The sequence below is a fragment of the Myripristis murdjan genome, chromosome 16 (genome assembly GCF_902150065.1).
Source record: "Myripristis murdjan chromosome 16, fMyrMur1.1, whole genome shotgun sequence".
Lineage (NCBI taxonomy): Eukaryota > Metazoa > Chordata > Actinopteri > Holocentriformes > Holocentridae > Myripristis > Myripristis murdjan.
In genome coordinates, this window is record NC_043995.1 from 24,784,493 (window position 1) to 24,802,103 (window position 17,611).

Here is a 17,611-nt window from a genome sequence, read left to right on the forward strand (position 1 = left end):
TTACATATGCCAGCATCTGCACTCCTGAACCCCTCAAGGGCAGGGAAATGCAGCATGCACCAAGACAGATAAACAGCTCCTTCCTTCAGTCTCTCCAAACGACACCCACGAGACTTCACACTCACTGTAGTCTCAATTGAGATGCAGAATTATAGGCCTGGGTGTGCTAATTATCCAGTCACTTTCCTGTCCTGGTTCGGCTCAGGAGGTTTTTGTTGTGGTGTATCTGGAATTAATGCCAGCGCATGTTCGTGGTTAGTGGCCTGGGGTCCATCACTGAACACAGAAGAGGGACTCCCCTTTCCCCTTTGAGCAACACTAACAGCCTCTTAGCGTCTATCAGCATCTCAGAGTTACTTCCTTAGAGTCTGTTGACAGCAGAGACAACCAAATCCAAGCTGGCTAAGAAAGTGACATGACAGACTAACAAAAGCATGAACATTTTGTCTACAGACAATCTAAAAAAAATTGTGGTGAATGTTTATACCCCTCCAGTGTTTCTTACTGTTATTCTCCTCCCCTATGTGTCTCTCTGTTATGAGAGAATGAAACAAAGGAGGTGAAAGCCACAGGAGACAGAAGGTTGGGAAGCTCAGATCATACTGATCTGTTCTCTTTGTGCGGCTTTATCACCGCCCAACTCTACTAAATTTCCTGATGATGGGTGAGAAGCGATGAGCCAGACAATGAGGAAGCGCAGAGTACAGAATTAAGAGTGAGTGAAAGACTAGAAGAAAAGGGGGAGGGCCAGGAAAGAGTAATAAAATTGGTGAGGTGTCAGGAGGGAATACAACTCAACCTAAAAATCTTCATTAATTATTGTTCATTACCCTTTCTATAGGAGACTAACTCTGGCGACCTGCCACAAAAGACCACTCTTTCACGACTATTCACAATTCTTGCTGATGAATCTGTGAAGCGGAAGACCCTTTTTAAACAAAATATATAGCTCTGTATGCAGCCTAAGCTGAATCACCAGAATAAATTCTAGCTACAGTCAGCGACGGACCCAAGAAACCCCAAAATGCTAATCGACGCTGACATCGCCAGCTACTTATTCAGGCTTTATGTGAGAACAGCTTGAGGAAATCTTGCAAAAGTTAACATTGGCGGAAACATTCTGGAGTTCCTCTTGTCTTGGTAATTGGCTCCGCCACCAGAGTAGGCCTGTTTGATCTGCAGAGCCTGTCTGCTGAGCAACTCATCAGACTTTTGCATCAGGATTTGCCAGTGGAGTTTGTTGCTGTTTCAAAGTCAAACGGACAAGACACATTTCAACCAATTTAATTTGTTCACAGAGTTAGAAAAAAAGAAAACAGAAAAAGAAAAATAGTGGCTTATGCCTTCCTATACCCATTAGTTACAGTCTGACATGAAGTGCAGTATTTGGCTCTTGAATTCCAAGGTGATCGGGTTTTGAAGGTTCCCCTCGTCCTTGCCTCCTGGTTGTGCGGAGATACTTAGACACCTGGCAGCAAACGCATTCTGACGTGCGTCTATCAATTCACTGCTAACAAGTGATGGAGCGGCTGTCATCCTGTACCAAACTCTGGATGATGAACAGATGCAACTAACAGGCTGAGGTGTGAATGACTGTCTTTGTTACAATGCTATGATTGTAATCAAGATCACCGGGTTCTGAGCTCTGTGCACATGACAGCATAGGTGTGTGTGTGTGTGTGTGTGTGTGCATGCTAGCTTGCATGTAACTGTTCAACACCGACAATTTATGTACAATCTCGTCCACTGCCTATCACCTGGTGCTTATTATGCATCCGATTTATTATGTACATGAACATTACATTATGTACTATATATATTGCAATCTTGAAAAGTGGTACTTTCATTATGTTTATGCATTTGCTTCTGTAAATGCCTGGCTTGGAAAACAGCCTAACGCCAGGCTCATCAGCAGCATTGTCAAATGTACAGTACTCATCAAAGGTTCACCTTGCCGGCAATGACCTCGAGGAAAGTTTCTGCGCCTTACTTAGAAATTTATCTTTATTTATGTGTAAGTTATTAGTTGATTGTAATGCTGTGGAGCAAAGTGAATATGAAACAGATTCCTCCTAAGTGGGAAATACAATGTGGATCAAATGATCAGTGAGGAATAATGTCCCCAGCCGGGTTAGCAACAGGATATTATGGGTCCCATTTGCACCACAAAGACATTGTGAATAAAGTTACCTTATCTTTGCTTTCAGGCGTGCAATCTATAAAGTTTTCAAGTTAGTGCGAGAATACGGCATTTTGCAATGAGGAACTGACATCAAGGGCAATCGCTGTGCACAACCGAGCAGAGAAATATTTTGTCAGAAACACTTACATCAAAGGAGTTCATAACATTTATTGCAAAAACTCCTTATGGTGCTATATTTGGCAGAAAAGATTCTGCTCTTGAAGATGCTCCCCAAAATCAGTCCAGGCAGCATGTCTGAGATTCTGTGCGTTAAGGCTCCCAAGGCATACTGTAGTTCAAATATTTCATGCAATAATATTAAATCCATAAAATTAAACCAGACGTATTTTAGCTGCAGTTTGCACGAGCCCTGTCTCCTACAAATCACACTCTCATACAAGTAAACTACAGAGAATCTAAGAACCGTAACATTAAAGTTAAGAATCCAATTGTTTTTGTTTGGGTTAAAAATCATACAAATGAGATATTTTAAGCGCAAAAAGACAGCTGCCTGAGATATGTATGGATATGGATGTGATTTCATGATTACCATGGGGATCAGCAAAAGGAAAACGTTTCTACAGTGGGTTTTAAAAAAAAATAAGCACACTGCTGGATAGGTTTCTCTAAGTGCTAGATCGTTGCAGTTGCTTTCATATGGCTTGCACTTGCTTAGGTGATAAAATTAGGACATCAGAAAATTGCCTTGAGCTCTTGGCAGGCTCGGTGAACCATTCTTAAGTGTATTTGACAATTCGCATCTTCAGCCAGGAGTTGTTTTTTCAAGGATAGCATGCAGATGTGCAGACACTACTTGGTGGATAATTGTAGAGGTGATATCTTGTTATATATAAACGCATGAGTTCATATCAAACATTTTTCAAGGAGGTCTGTGTTTAACAAAGCCCTGGGTGTGCTCTCATTCTCCCGGTTGTACACAGAGCAACAGAATACAATTAAAAAGCATCACAATGTTTGTTTCCATCCAAAACCCTGTTACAAGTGTTCTGAAGACATTAACCCTGGGGTTTGATTGCCAAATGTGAGTCCTTAACCCAGGGCTGTAACTGTAAACCCTGACCCTAACCCTAAGAATAAGGAACCCTCATGTGAAAATGGGTTTAGACGAAGCAGAACAAGCCCACATGGTGGATTTGGCCACTAGAGGCCACTGATCATTGGATGGGAGCAGCAGTCTGGAGAGCAAATCTGTGGCAGTTGTCTTGATGATTGGTGACGATGTGGCTGTTTGACAGTGACGACCATTACTGGCTGTCTCAAGTCAGGCTCCGAGGGCTGCCAGCGCCTTCAGCTCCGGCGCCGCTCAATGTTAATGGTCATCTGCATTCACACGGATAGATTGGCCACAGGGAGAGGGAGAATGTGTGTGTGTGTGTGTGTGTGTGCAAGTGCACGCATGTGTGAGGGAGCGAAAGTGAGTGTCATGTGCAAGTGTGTGTGCACCTCCCTCTCTCTCTCTCTCTCTCTCTCTCTCTCTCTCTCTCTCTCTCTACATCTCTGTCTTTCACTGTGCATATACCTCTGTGACTGTGTGTGTCTGTGAGTGAGTGAGTGAGTGAATGAGTGAAAGGGTGAGTGCAAGTGAAGGTGTTATGTGCATATGTGTGTGCATGTCTTTCTCTATTTCTCTCTCTCTCTCTTCCTCTCTCTCTGCCTTTCACTGTGCATATTTCTATGTGACTATGTGTGAGTGGATGTTTGATGTGTGTATGTGTGTGTGTGTGTGTGTGGCGTCTGTGTGTGTGTGTGTCCTCTGTGAGAAACACAGAGGATGACTGAAAGTTGCCTTTGATGTGTGGGTGAAATTAATGCACACTGTGCATTCTTTATGGCCTCAAGACTGACTGTGATCAAGATGACGCTGCATGAGACTGAACACCACAGGATGAAAGCACATCATAAACACAGTGCGAGTGTGTTTTAGCCCTTATTATATCCTGGAGCTGCACTCCCACTGAGTAAATACATGTGTATGACAGTTGGCATGGCAACATCTACTCCCACAAAATGGTGTGCAGTTGCCAACTATTGCGGGCATTGCGCACACCATGCCACGTATGCCAAATAAGGCCTTTTTTGAGCTTTTGTCTTTTTTTTTTAGTATCTTTTATTTTCAAGGACATTTGTCCCCTGTGGTGGACTGCATACATTAACTGTATAAAAAGTGACACAATGGAATATCACACTGTTCAAAATGAAATAAGGGTTTCTAAACCAAAACCATACAACAAATATTATAGAACACATAGTAATAAGGATTACTTAATTAGATATACTTAGTATACCAAATTATGCATAATCAAACATCATGCATAATTGGGTACATGCAAGTAGGGACAGTGAGGCACCTGCACACAGTCTCATTGCACTGGAATTCATTGTATGTAATGTAGGGAAGGGGCTGTTAACTATACAAGTGGAAATTATGTCATTATGTTATGTAAACTGCATCTATGAAGTATAATAAAAAAAAGGCCAACCTGTCAATACATGACAAAATTACATCCACTATTATTTCATTAAAAGGTAAAAAAAAAAAAAAAAAAAAAAAGAAAAAGAAAGAAAGAAAGAAAGAAAGAAAGAAAGAAAGAAAAAGTTTAAACATTGTTTAAATTACGTAAAAGTAGGATAACTCTATGCCTTAGTATTTGGATTTGTATTATTTTATTTTATTTTATTTTATTTTATTTTTTTATTATTATTATTATTTTTTTTACCTGTTTGATTCTCTTGGGGTAAAATAATTTAATAGATATTCCCTAAGTGTCATCAATGGAAATGAAGTGTAAACAAGTCTAAGGAGACTCCATGTAACCTTTGTTAGGACAAAATTACACACATTTACTTTTTTTTCTAGTTATTATTATTACTATCATTATTATTAGTATTGTTATTAATATTTCTAAGCAAGAAACCTGAATTGAAAGATTGGTTGTTCAACGCTTAATTTTGTCAGCAAACAAATTAGCACGTCCGATACCTCGTCAACACAGCCAGCGAATTGCTGTAAACATGATGTTGGCAAAGTCACAATGACAATGAAGTTTGTAAACACGCTGTAATTAGATATAATTGTGCAAACCACACATTCTTATGACCAGTGTAACACTTGACTGAGACGTGGCCCAGAAATGACCTCTCTTAATGGGTACTTACACAACCACAGACAAACTGGCCTGCACTTGACTGTTAGCGACAAAGCACAGAAGGGCCTCTCCCAGCTGGCACCCTCGCTGGCTTTTCCTCAATCCTCACATAATATCAGAACTGGCAGACCTCAGTCGTTCCAGACCCCAAAACTAAAGCCCATTATTATAGAATTACTCAATGACGGGGCCATGGCTTCTCTTTTCCTCTGCTCTCGCTCAGTTTTTTCTATCTGAAACATCCACTCCGCCCCTCCCCTCCTCTCTTTCTTTTATTTATCACATTTTCCGCCCTGCAGAGGCCACTGAGAGCGGCAAAGAATCACATCACACAGTAACAAAGCGTGGCCACTGGCCGCACAGGAAGCTTTTGATTCCCGCTGGAATGTCCCCAGCTTTGGCAAACTGTCAGACCCAGTGGACACAGTGCTGGTTTAAGCCACAATAGCCCGGCTTAAAATCGATCCAGCACGCAAGACCAAACTGAAAACTTTATTATGCCAATCTGAGAAAAGTCTGACCGAGTCTAATGATAGGACACTGGATGCCCATGAGTTTGGGGAGGATTTTTGTAAGTGAGTTGTGGCAATCTCTCTAGGGGGGTAGTAATATTTTGGGGACTGTTGACTGGTTGCTGGACCTGACAAGAAGAGAAATTATCCAGTTAGAGGAGAAACATGAGCTTGCAATGCCTTACCGAGTTTAGGTCCAGGCTGGTCTGCACCCACTCCTTGGCATCATTATATTCCTCAGTCATTCCCATTATATACAGCGTGTCCAGTGAGTCAATGATGGTGGCTCCTTTCAGCCCACCTAAAAAACGCAAGAAAGAAGTGGGTCATTAAAACTGTTTTGCCCAAAGTTGTAGGCTGTTAAATGTTAAGGCAGCTTGTTGTATTGTATTGCATTTGGTTTATACTATGCACAGCATAAAGGCAGACATATACTGGCAACATATCAAACACTGTGTATCTCAATGGTTCTGCACTATTTACGTCAGTAGTTCCTGTGCTGGAGAGGGAAATTACCTAGATGGATTTTTCTTTGTAGAAAATTAGCATAATGCTGCATCAAATACGTCAAACTGTATTGTTTTTAAATGGGTAGAAAGCAAAGACGGTGATAAAATACCACAAATTCATCAAAATTCATGAGTTTACAAGTAGTTCTTTTGCTGTTAAATGGACAGTGCACTTAAAAGGTATGTCCTTGGATGAGTGATAAATAAAGCCTTTAAATGATGGTCTGATTAGTGAGAGTCTTCATCATTTGACAGCCTCTGTGATGCAAAGCAAAACTTGAAAGCGCCTAATTCACTGAGTTACTGTAATTGCCCCAGAGATGCTGAATGATAATACCGAAACAGCTTTGTGTGGCCCGGATGAAAAGCACCTTTTCTGCCAGATTAAAAACATCAGCGGAAAAGCATCAGACATCCGAGAATGAAAGTGAAGTCGTTTAGGAATCTGCCGCCGGAGTGTGTGATCCCTTAAAACAATAAATAAAAAAACAAATCAGTGCGTGTATGTTGCCTGCATTTATCTGTGGTAGTGTGTGTGGGCATGGGAGAGTGTACCTGGGTCTCTATGTCTGTGTACGTGTGTGTACCAGTGTATGTGTGCCTGTGTGTTTATGTGACAGTGGTGAATCTCATTTGAAGCTATTCATTTCCCTTCACAACCTCAATGAGAAACGCTAAGAGGTGTTTATTCCATTTTGGTGGCCTTATGTGAGATTGCATGGCCTATTTTCATCCTCATATGACCGAATATTATGCAAATGCAGCTGAACCTAATAGAGATAGCTCTGCACAAAGGAAAATAAACATTATCCTTAATGAATTACTGGAAAAAAAAAAAAAAAGAGTTGAAGGGCAAATTACAGTTTGGAAGTTTAATAACAAGAAACTGTGACTAAATAGACTGTGAATCAAAATGCTGGGGGGACTCATATTGTAGACAATTACTGAAAATGCAATAGTGTGGAAACTGACCTGGTTAAATGAGAAATGTGATGAAAAATCTTTACGTTTGTCTTTGAAGGAAACAGAATGTACAGACGATGGCTGGACTGATATGATGTAACCGCACAGCAACCTGGCACACTTAATTCTTTGATTCTTATCAGGAGTCATTGTTAAAGCTCATCAGATATGCAAATGATAACCATACCTTTGGGCAACAACACATAAAATGGAGAGGCAGAAACAAAAGGCTACAGAGTGCAGAGGCTATTTTCTCTCTTGCTCATCCTCTTTCAGACTCGCACCGCTCCCTCGCATAAAACTGAGACCGTGTTGGATGGCTCAAGATTTTCCTCTGTCTTATGCGGTCTAAACAACTGAGAGCAGACAACAAACTCTCTCCAACAGTCGAACAAACAACCTTATCTCACTTTCTCATTCTCTCCTACTATCAGCTGAAACTAAAAACTCTGCTATTTTGTTCTTTTTTTTTTCCCGAGGATTTTCATTTTTAATCACCGTCTATAAGGAGTATGGGCTGTACGTGTATTTGCAGGCTCCGCTTGAATGATTACCCAGAGTAAAACCATCACACCACTGGCCTTTCACCTCATCTCCATTCCTATCTGAGTCAGTTGATGAGGTCAGGCAGAATGTCAAAGGCTACTCTGGACAGGGATCAATGATTGACATGGCTGAGTGATTGGCGCCATATGCTGTGGCCTTAAGTAATTCCAGTAAAATACAATAGCATGAAGAGAAAGTACAGTCCACGCTTTTCTTCATCCATGCTTAATGCCTTTAATATTGCATTTCAATATGTAAATTCCTGGATCATGACCCCACACCAAGTACAGACGCCTGCCATGGGTGAGCTTTCTTAGGTCCTCTCCCGTATTGGCAGTACAACCATTCAGCTCAAATTCACCACACAAATTCCCCACCATCCGCCCACTCACCAATAACTCCACTTCAGCTGTACTTAGCCTGACGGCAGTTCACCTCGCTCTGTCAGGAAGAGGACAGTGCTAGCCTGAAGCCAGACACATGTACAGAACGCTACGAGAACCATCTGCTGAGGTTGTTAGCACTGCCCTAGTATGTAGTGTAGGATGCTCATTGAAATATCAGCGTGACTTTCTGTTTATGTTGCTGAGAAAGAAAGGCCTATAAGCAACAGAGGGAGAAAAATGTCCCTTTTCACCCAATGACAATCTGGTCTATTTTCAAAAGTGATGCAAATTTTGAGACTCTACGATGTGGTGAAGGACTTTTAGTACGCTTACTGAGCCTATCTCTCTTTGATGACAGATTGTGCTTGTGACAATTGAGAGGAGGGGTGTAATCAGATAGCTAACCCCCTGCCGGTTACCCAACCCCTGAGGTAGCTATATGTAGCCACTGGCAAGCCAGCGGAGTGTGGAAAATTCCTATTGAAAACAGCACCAAAGCACAGATGATTGATTGACTCTGAGGAAGGAAGGAGCAGATCAATCCATCATGGCGTACTCCTTTGGCTTGCATGGTCCAAGACCAAACAGGAACCTTATTAATTTCAGTAATCCTATGCCACTAGTGGAAGGAGCCCTGAGGGATGAGGGTAAAAGGTAGATTTTATCGTGCATATTGAAACAAACTCACCCACGTCTATGCAAGACGTCACAGGGTATGACTCAACATGTGTTTCTGTGCACTCTCTTGCCCCCCCATTTGAAGTGATATCTAACTGGTCGAAGTATAAAACGTCAGAAAGCTGACGACAGTGCGCATATAAAAATCCTAATGTTACCAGCAAAGTGAGGATGAGTTGGATGATGACTTGGCCACCTTTAATATGCATGAGAGGCCTTCCGAGAATGAGGCAGGACGTTCGGTGCAATCTTGCATTTGATAAACACGGCCTGTACAGCATGCTCGCGGCCTCTCAGCTGCTCGGAATGACCTATCACTGAAAAGGACAGTAAATACAGCCTCATATACATGGAGGAGATGCAAACCTCTAAAAGTATAATGACAGCCCATCAATCAAAAGACTCTGCGGTGTACACGGTGCAAAAGGGAGACTGAGGCCATTTTACAATATTCTGCAGCAATATTCTATGCGTTGCTTCCATCACATACTAATATGTGAAGGAATTATTAGTGCTTTGAAAGCAGTGTTTTTTTAAAGTGAGCTTTCTGCAACACTCAGAGGTCCCTGAGGGGCTTCCCTGGGTGCCTTGCAAAATGAAGAATAGTTTAATTGACTAGAAACTGTTGCAAAACAAACAAAAAGTATGAGTGATTGCTTTAACCTTTTAATCTCATCACTTAGATTCTATTTATCAGCACTTAAGTGTGACATCTGAGTAATTTAATAATGAAACCAAAATATATTTTTATATCAGGGTCCTTTAAATCAGGGTCTGCAGTTTATGAAGATCAACTTGGAAGTGTGGAACATGGAAAAGTTTGAAAAGCCCTGCTCTATACCATCTCAAACATTTTCCCAAGCCAACTGCAAAGTACTCATGAGCTACAGAAATTGTACAGACATGCGATTAAAAATGTAAGCATCGGAAATGGTAGAATGAGAGCCGAAGTTAGCTCAAAATTTAATGCACTCGTACTTTCCATACCATGAATACATTACACAACCCCTGCTTGGCCAGAGCTTGCTGCAATACATTTTAACTCGGCTATGGTCTTACTGTTTTAAGTGTGTGCGTTTGCAAGTGTGTGCACGAGCCTGTGTGTGTCTGTGTGAGTATGTGTGTTCGTGCAGAGTCTACAGAAAGCCATTAGTGAGACATTGGCTGCTGGATGTTCATTTATCATGGCCGTCGCAGGCCAGTCAGTGTCAGTCAGGTAGGTTACATTAGACGCCCTGAAACCACATGATCAATCACTCACATTGGTGAGTGTGCGCGTGTGTTACGATATTACTGGCCTTGCTCCCTCTCTGTCTCTCCCTCTCTCTGTCCTTTACTCTACATACACACACACACAAATACGAACACACACACACACACATATGCACACACATGCATATACAGCACACACTATTTATTTCCATTCTGTATTTACTTGAATGAAACAAAGCTAATATGATTTGCTTCATCTTAGCATACCCTTATTTAATCCCTCAAGATAATTCAGAGATATCATCTCCATAAGAGCTTCATTTACCCAACAAATACTGTATGTATGCAACATATGACTGATATCGGGTGTCCGTTACAAATTCTGCTGACACTGAATACATTCACAGTACAATATAGTTCTGTAAACTATATTGTGGTTAGGGTTAGTGTTTTAATGCATCCTTGGAGAACAGGGAGTTAAATCAGCTGTATACATTGTTAATTTCAGTCTACGTAATTATCCCTCTTACTTATGGCACAAACAGCAGGAGAAATAAAATGTTATGGATGTGGTCGATAAGGCACCGCACTGATGTTATCAAGGTGATTCTAATCAATGGAGACTTTGGGATTCACACTAATTACGCTGCCCTGTTACCAATGGTTGCCTGTGTCCAATTATCAATGCCCAGAGCAACAAGCGTCTTGTTAGCACTAATGCTACGTGGCAACAGAGAGACAGGGTTAGCAGCCGGCGCGTCTATGTGTTGAGAACGATCGCTGGCCATTTGCCATTCAAGGCACATGAGTAGCGCCAGGATAAATTGCACTGAAGAGAGGATTGTAGGTGAGTGGACTTTTGATGGGGAGCACCAATGGGCGAGGGAGAGAGCGAGTTAGAGGGAGAGGGATTAAGAGGGGTTACCAAACTGCACAGGAAAAAAAGATTGGAAGTATAGAGAAACAGAGATGTGAGAAATGCCATGGCCATCAATCAAGATTGACTTTTCTAGGAGCATGCAGCTTTAGTCTCCTTGATGAGCGGGAACAAGACAAGTCAAAGAATATCGATAACGGATGAGGAGCGGAAAATCAATTGGACGTATTCCGACACATTGTTTAAAACTACACACATTCCTCTCAAATCAGCCGGGTTTTGATGTTAAAAGTTTTTCTGCCTCTGTGTTTGTAGGTGTGCCAGCAAACCCCAAAGTACTTCTGAATGCAGAGCCCAAAGTGCTTGGCGAGTGTCCAGAGATAAGCTGGCAGAAATTGACAGTGCCACTATCAGGAGGAACCTGCACAGAGACCTCCCTCTGTAGTTGTGCATATAAGATCCCTACTACAAGATGCAAGCGGGGGAAACTAATCCCACTGATTATCATTCTAAACCACTGTTTTGCCAATTACTTCACAGAACAAGAGCTCATACGTGAAGCTCATTAGAAGTGTTCACCCCTTGCTTTAAAGCATATGCTGCACAATTTGTACTCTTCACACTGGACAAATTGTGCCTTTGAATGTATTTCTCATTTTCCAGTCAACCTCAAGCAGTCTTGTATGTGTGGTTTCAGAAGAAATATTGCTTCTTAAAGATTGTTGGTGGCACTGTGGTGGGCCATTTGGTTTCAGTAGATGCCGAATGTGAATGTAAAAAATGCATCGTTCCCAAAGGGTTCATCAAATTTGACCCAGTTAAGAAATACTGAATGTGAAGCTTATGGCCCTGTTGGCCAGGTGGTGGCACTGTGGCGGACCAATCAGGGTCATATTAAAAATGCTTTATCCACAACAGGCCAGCAGAGGCTCAGCTGCAAATGACAGACGGACCTCAATCCATAGTGCCTTCCCTGATCTTTAGTCACAAGGGACAAAAATCTTGCAGATTCGCAGTTATTCAGAAAGCAGTCAATGTCAGACAGCCTTACAGCCTTCCACAAATCTCACATCATCTGCCTCTGAAATGGAAGCTTTATCCAAAAGTTTTTGCTTCAGAGAATGAGAAAAGGCCAATTTAAAAAGAGTACAAAAAGAGCAGATGAAAGCCACAGAGACAGAGCTGTATGGAGGCCTGTTTACTGAGAAACATTATTTACATCATAAGGATAACAAAAGCTGACCCTGCTGAAAAGAATATGTTTTGCTGTTAGTTGTTTGTTTGCATGTGTGTGTGTGTGTGTGTGTGTGTGTGTGTATGTGTGTGTGTGTGTGTGTGTGTGTGTGTGTGTGTGTGAGACATTGATGTAGCACCCCTGTCCAAATGAGTGCAGTCGTGGAAGAGGAAGGAGGTGGGTGGAATGGCTCAGTGCACAGCCTGCCTCTCACTGAAGTGGCAAAACTCACACTAGACACTGGCTGATGGACCACTACTGGTGGCCTGCTATGGACTCACATCTTACTGTGCAAGTGCAAATTTTTGAAATGCATTTTGGAAAGCTTCACTGTGTCAAAATGATGACGAAAATTCGCACTTTGCAATGCAGATCTGCCCAAATCCAGATATGCTATTTGTCAGCCTCATAAAAGGAGAGAGCCACCAAATCAGCTCACCCGCACGTTCTCTGCCACTGCTGTGGAGATTAATCAGGATGCACACCCTCTAACTCAGTTGGATACTGTCTCTTTAGACACACTTTCCAACTTGGTGCACTCTGCTAAACCAGCCTCTTGCCTGCTTGATCCCCTACCTGGTAATCTTTACACAGAGCTCCTCCCTGTCCTTGGCCCAACAATGCTCAGTCTTCAAAAGTCGTCACTTAAATTTGGGGTTTTACTAGGGCTGTGCGATATATCGATATTATATCAATATTGTAGTTTGAGAATAGATATCGTCTGGGATTTTAAGTATCAGTAAAAAGAGTTTTCGGAACTTATCAGATTGTTCGAGCCATTCTAATATTTGTCTGTAGCTTCTTAGTCATCATATCCAAATGTCTGTTTATTACACAAATTGTTTGTAAATATCTTTTGAAAGTATCAGCACAGTATCATCACAATACATCGTGGTATTCACTCAAAAATATTGTGATGTTTGATTTTGTCCACATCACCCAGCCCTACATTTTACCCTCTGCTTTTAAACTGGTTGCTATCATGCCTCTGCATAAAGAACCTATCCTTGACCTTGAAATTTTAAATAACAGCATATCAGTCAGGACTTTCATATCAGTCAGATCAGGTCTGATCTCTTACTAGCCATGGATGCTGGTGCTAACTCTGCGTTTACCCTACTTGATCTGAGTGCAGCATCTGACACAGTCAAACAAACCATATTGTTAAAGGTCCTGGAAAATTTGATTGCTATGGGCCTGGCCTTCTCTCGGTTTAAATCCTATCTCTCAGAGAGAAAGCAGTGTCTGCTACAATAATATGACCTCTGAGTACTGAGAGGTTAACTGTGGTGTTCCTCAGGGGTCGATCCTTGGCCCGGTGCCACTCACTATCTATATTCTCCCTCTGGGTGATATTCTTCATGTAACATTACCTCCCATTGTTATGCTAATGACACTCAGATCTCCATACCTATCAAGCACAATGCAATGGCGAACCTTGAGGCGTGTTTGTGTGCTACCAAAATTTCTTCTTTCTTGACACAAAGAACCAAAACCATACCTAAGACTTAAGAGATATTTTTTGTTTAAATTATGGATAATAGAATCTCCAGATGATCTGTGTCTGCCTGTTGGCTCTCGGGTTTAGTTTAGCCTCTGCCGATTTAGATATCTTACTCAGTTTCTCTCTTCCTCACCTTCATCTCTACTTTCAGTCTTGACCATGTTGTTTTCTGTGTTACTAACTCTTTCTCCTCTGTCTATTTGAGTGGTTTGTGTACATGTCTGGCTGCATGAATGTGGCTCCTATCTTTAGGTCGGCAGCCTGATTCTGTCTCCATGCCCTGCTATCCCTGGTCCTGCTCCTCCTGCATGGCCCTGTTCCTGCTCCTGCACTTCCATAGTCATTGACTTTACTCTGTTTAGACAGCTACTACCCTTATTTTTTTTCTGCTAGTGTGTTTTCTTTTGTAATTCAGCTGTATTGCTTTGTAATTTGCCAACTGGGTCGGCACCTACTGCACACCTATCTGGCCATGGAGGGGTCTCCTGTCTCTGTGGTCAATTGATTTCTTATATTTTTTTCCCGGTTCCAACTGTGTTTTTTGGGGAGAGCTTTTTTTCTTGCTCACTATGAAGGCTAAGTCACGGGGCGTCGTCCTGTTTTGTTTTTTTGTTTATTTGTGGGCCTGTAAAGCCCTTTGAGACTGTAAACAGTGATTTGGGGCTCTAAATAATCTTGAACTTGAAACAACTGGCCTGTCTCACTCGCTCTTCTTTCTTTAATCTAGTCTCTTCAACTATTCTACACTGCCTGATGCCCAAGCAAAGAGACAGGTCAAATACTGGACGATGGCATGTCGTTTCTTGAACAAAAATTGTTTTTCAAAGCAAGCCTGTCCAAGGAACAGAACGGAATCCCTCCTATTTCTATAAATACAACTGTATCACTGCCTTGCTGCCATGGCTACCCTTTGCAAGCCCATGTTTTATTTAGCATGTCCACACAAGAGCTGCAACCAAACTTGCACAGTACAAACTGCAACATGGAAAAACCTCCAGTTGTATTTGTCTTCATAGTTAGTACTAACAATGGACCACAGGGGGGAATTGAAGACAAGCAACCCTGATTCCATTCATCCCTCTCCCTCTATTTCTTTCTCCCTCCATTTTCACCCCAACCATAATAACACAGTCGAGCTGCCACACAAACAAGACTCTGCCAATGTACCTAATGGTGCCTTGTGCCTTCCAGCATGATAGCCCTTGCCTGGCAGCAAGGAGGACGGAACCAGAGAGCGACAGAGAATTGATAAATCAAGGTACATTACAGCTGGAGTCACAATAAATTTGCTTCATTGGGAGGACTACAGAAAATGGTGACTGAGGCACCAACAATCACGAAGACCAAGGAGCCTTTATTTTGAAGTGCTCCTGAATGCACAATGCATGTTGTGCAGGGCAACAGGCAAAGACTTGTCAGAGCGAGACGGTACCAATTTCTCATTTACATCATTGGCAGCATAATTAATATTATGATGCAGCAGACTTTAATGGGTGCTGATTTTAATTATGTTCCTTATTACTTTTTTGTTTGTTTCATTTCATTGTTTTTTTTTTTCTTCTTCTTTTTTTTCAAGGCAGGCATTCCCTCGAAACAGGCTGTGAAATTGGCTCTATGGGTGGTTTCTTGATGGTAACTGTACATTAATTACTCTGAGTGTTTATTTTCTACAACCAAAACATGTTTAAATGTGAGAAGACTGAGGATAGGCTGTAGTATCAATATAGTGTGTCAAAGTGCCAAAGACCAAGACACCAATCAACATACATACACAGAAGCCATTAATCCAATCACACTCACATACAAAATACATAATTAGGGAAGCTCCAGCCTTAGTACTGCACACACGTCAATCTAATTGCAGCAATCTAATTTGCCACTCTGGGAGAGCATGGCGTGTCAGTGCAGCAGCCCTGTCTGATATGACAGTCTCTCAGATGAGATTACACACTACACACAGTGTTATCGAACCTCATACCCGCTCCCTCTCTCCCAAAAGTCTATCTTGAATTGATCAATAGACACACCCGCACAGTAGGAGAGGGTATCACACATCTGATGCTCTGTCAACCCGCAAACACTGATTGGAGATGACAACTAAAGCCAGAGGCCGTGATTAGCCAGTTAATAAAGACACTCAAATGAGGTGCTGCAGCGACAATTCAACCAAGCATGAGGACTTGCAATTTACTGTAAATTCTGAAACTGTATGAAACAAGATGGCAATGGCCTCATATAGGATTTCCTCTTTAAAAGAACCTCCTTTTGCTAACAAGAGATCAAAGCTCAGCAGGATCAAGACTGCATTGATTCTCCAGCCACAGTTCCAGGTGCAACCTTGACAGATATCCCCCTTCCATCTTTAATTTTTCCTGTAGATAGAATGAGGCGGGGCTGCCAGCCTGTCCGCTGGACTTTTTCTCATCTGCATGGCGCTTTCTAGCTCACTAGTTACCAGTGAGTGATGTTCAGCCCAACCAATTTAAGAGACTCGAAATAACCTGTTGATGAAGAGCACCCGTCAACTGGAGAAATTAAACAAGCCACCTTAAAAGAGCAGCCGCTCCGCATCATTTGTGCAGGCCCACAGGCGCTCTGAGGCAGAGGAAGAACCCTGGGTGAGGGGGGATTTCTATGCTATGTGTGCATGTAGGTGTGAAAGACTGGAGAAATAATGAATGTGTGTGTGCACGCATGTGTGCATGTGAGAAATTATACAAGGGCGCAAATACTTAATCTATTTAAATAAGAAGTCCAGAAGCTATGACTCTCCCAGGTTTCTACTGAAGAAGTAAACATAACTTCTGGCATTCATGGACAACTAACCCTGTAGATTTACTGATGTAACAAAAAAAAAATGTAGTGTAAGATTTTAGGCGAAGAAAAAAAATATGATCCATTCCACTGTTCTAATCAATTTGTAGACAGCCCATTTACTGACCACTTACCTAGCCATTAAAAAGTATTCTGGCTCACTCACCTGTAATTTCACACTCAATTACAGAGCGAATACAAACTTTCTGACAGTATTGCTCTGTGGAATGTAAATTAAGCAACTTGAAACACTTGTCCAAATTACTCAATATCAAATTCTGTTTCATTGCTCCATCCCTGCCTCTGTGTCTTTCTACAACCCTTTCCTCTGTTTGAACTTCCAGGAATGCCAGGGGCTGTTGGCACCATTAGCCTTTGCCCCCCTCTCCTCCTCTGAAGTATGGCCCAGCCTGCAGTACCAGTCTGAACACTCCTAACCCTTGCAGCAAAACATACCAACAGAAGGAATTAATTTCATGCAATTTTATGTATTCATTCTGCCACCACTTCATCCTTCCTTCTACTTGCCACTCTGAGACAACAGTCACACCAGTGCTACCTTCTGTCCACACTCCACAGAGCTGGAATCCAACCTTGTCATGATCTGCTATGAGTACTTGGCCACAGGACAGGAAAAAGGCATTTTCTACCCACACTGGTGGAGGATAATAGAGGGGGGAAGACAGAAACTGCATGTGAAAAGGTGTAGGTGAATGTGCATGTGTGTGTGCATGTGCATGAGCTAGTCTGCAGAGGTCAACTTGTGTTGCTACTAGTCTGTCTGAAGCCTTACTTAACTGCACTTCCAGAGCCAGCCGTACGGCTGCAAGGTGTGATACTCATCGCAGACACAAAGAGATTTCTGCTGTGTGGGTTGCAACTGTGCGAAGAGTGAGACTACTACAACTGTGAGAGCTGGGTGAACATTGCTTTTTGCCAGCACTGTTTTCAGAGGAAGACAAGAGACAACATCAAGAGAGTTACTGTATGAACATTAAAGAATCATGGAGAGAGAGAGTCACAAAAA

The 17,611-nt window shown here is 42.0% G+C and overlaps 1 protein-coding gene across 2 annotated transcripts in view; it reads right to left on the minus strand.

The window, feature by feature from the left end:
- LOC115374115 (mannosyl-oligosaccharide 1,2-alpha-mannosidase IA) overlaps positions 1–17,611 on the minus strand; it is a 183,651-nt gene that overhangs the window by 71,681 nt on the left and 94,359 nt on the right. For both annotated transcript variants that reach the window (XM_030072870.1, XM_030072869.1), the window contains exon 3: positions 6,047–6,162. In XM_030072870.1, coding sequence (XP_029928730.1) covers positions 6,047–6,162 — 116 coding nt within the window. The remainder of the gene's footprint in view (positions 1–6,046; positions 6,163–17,611) is intronic.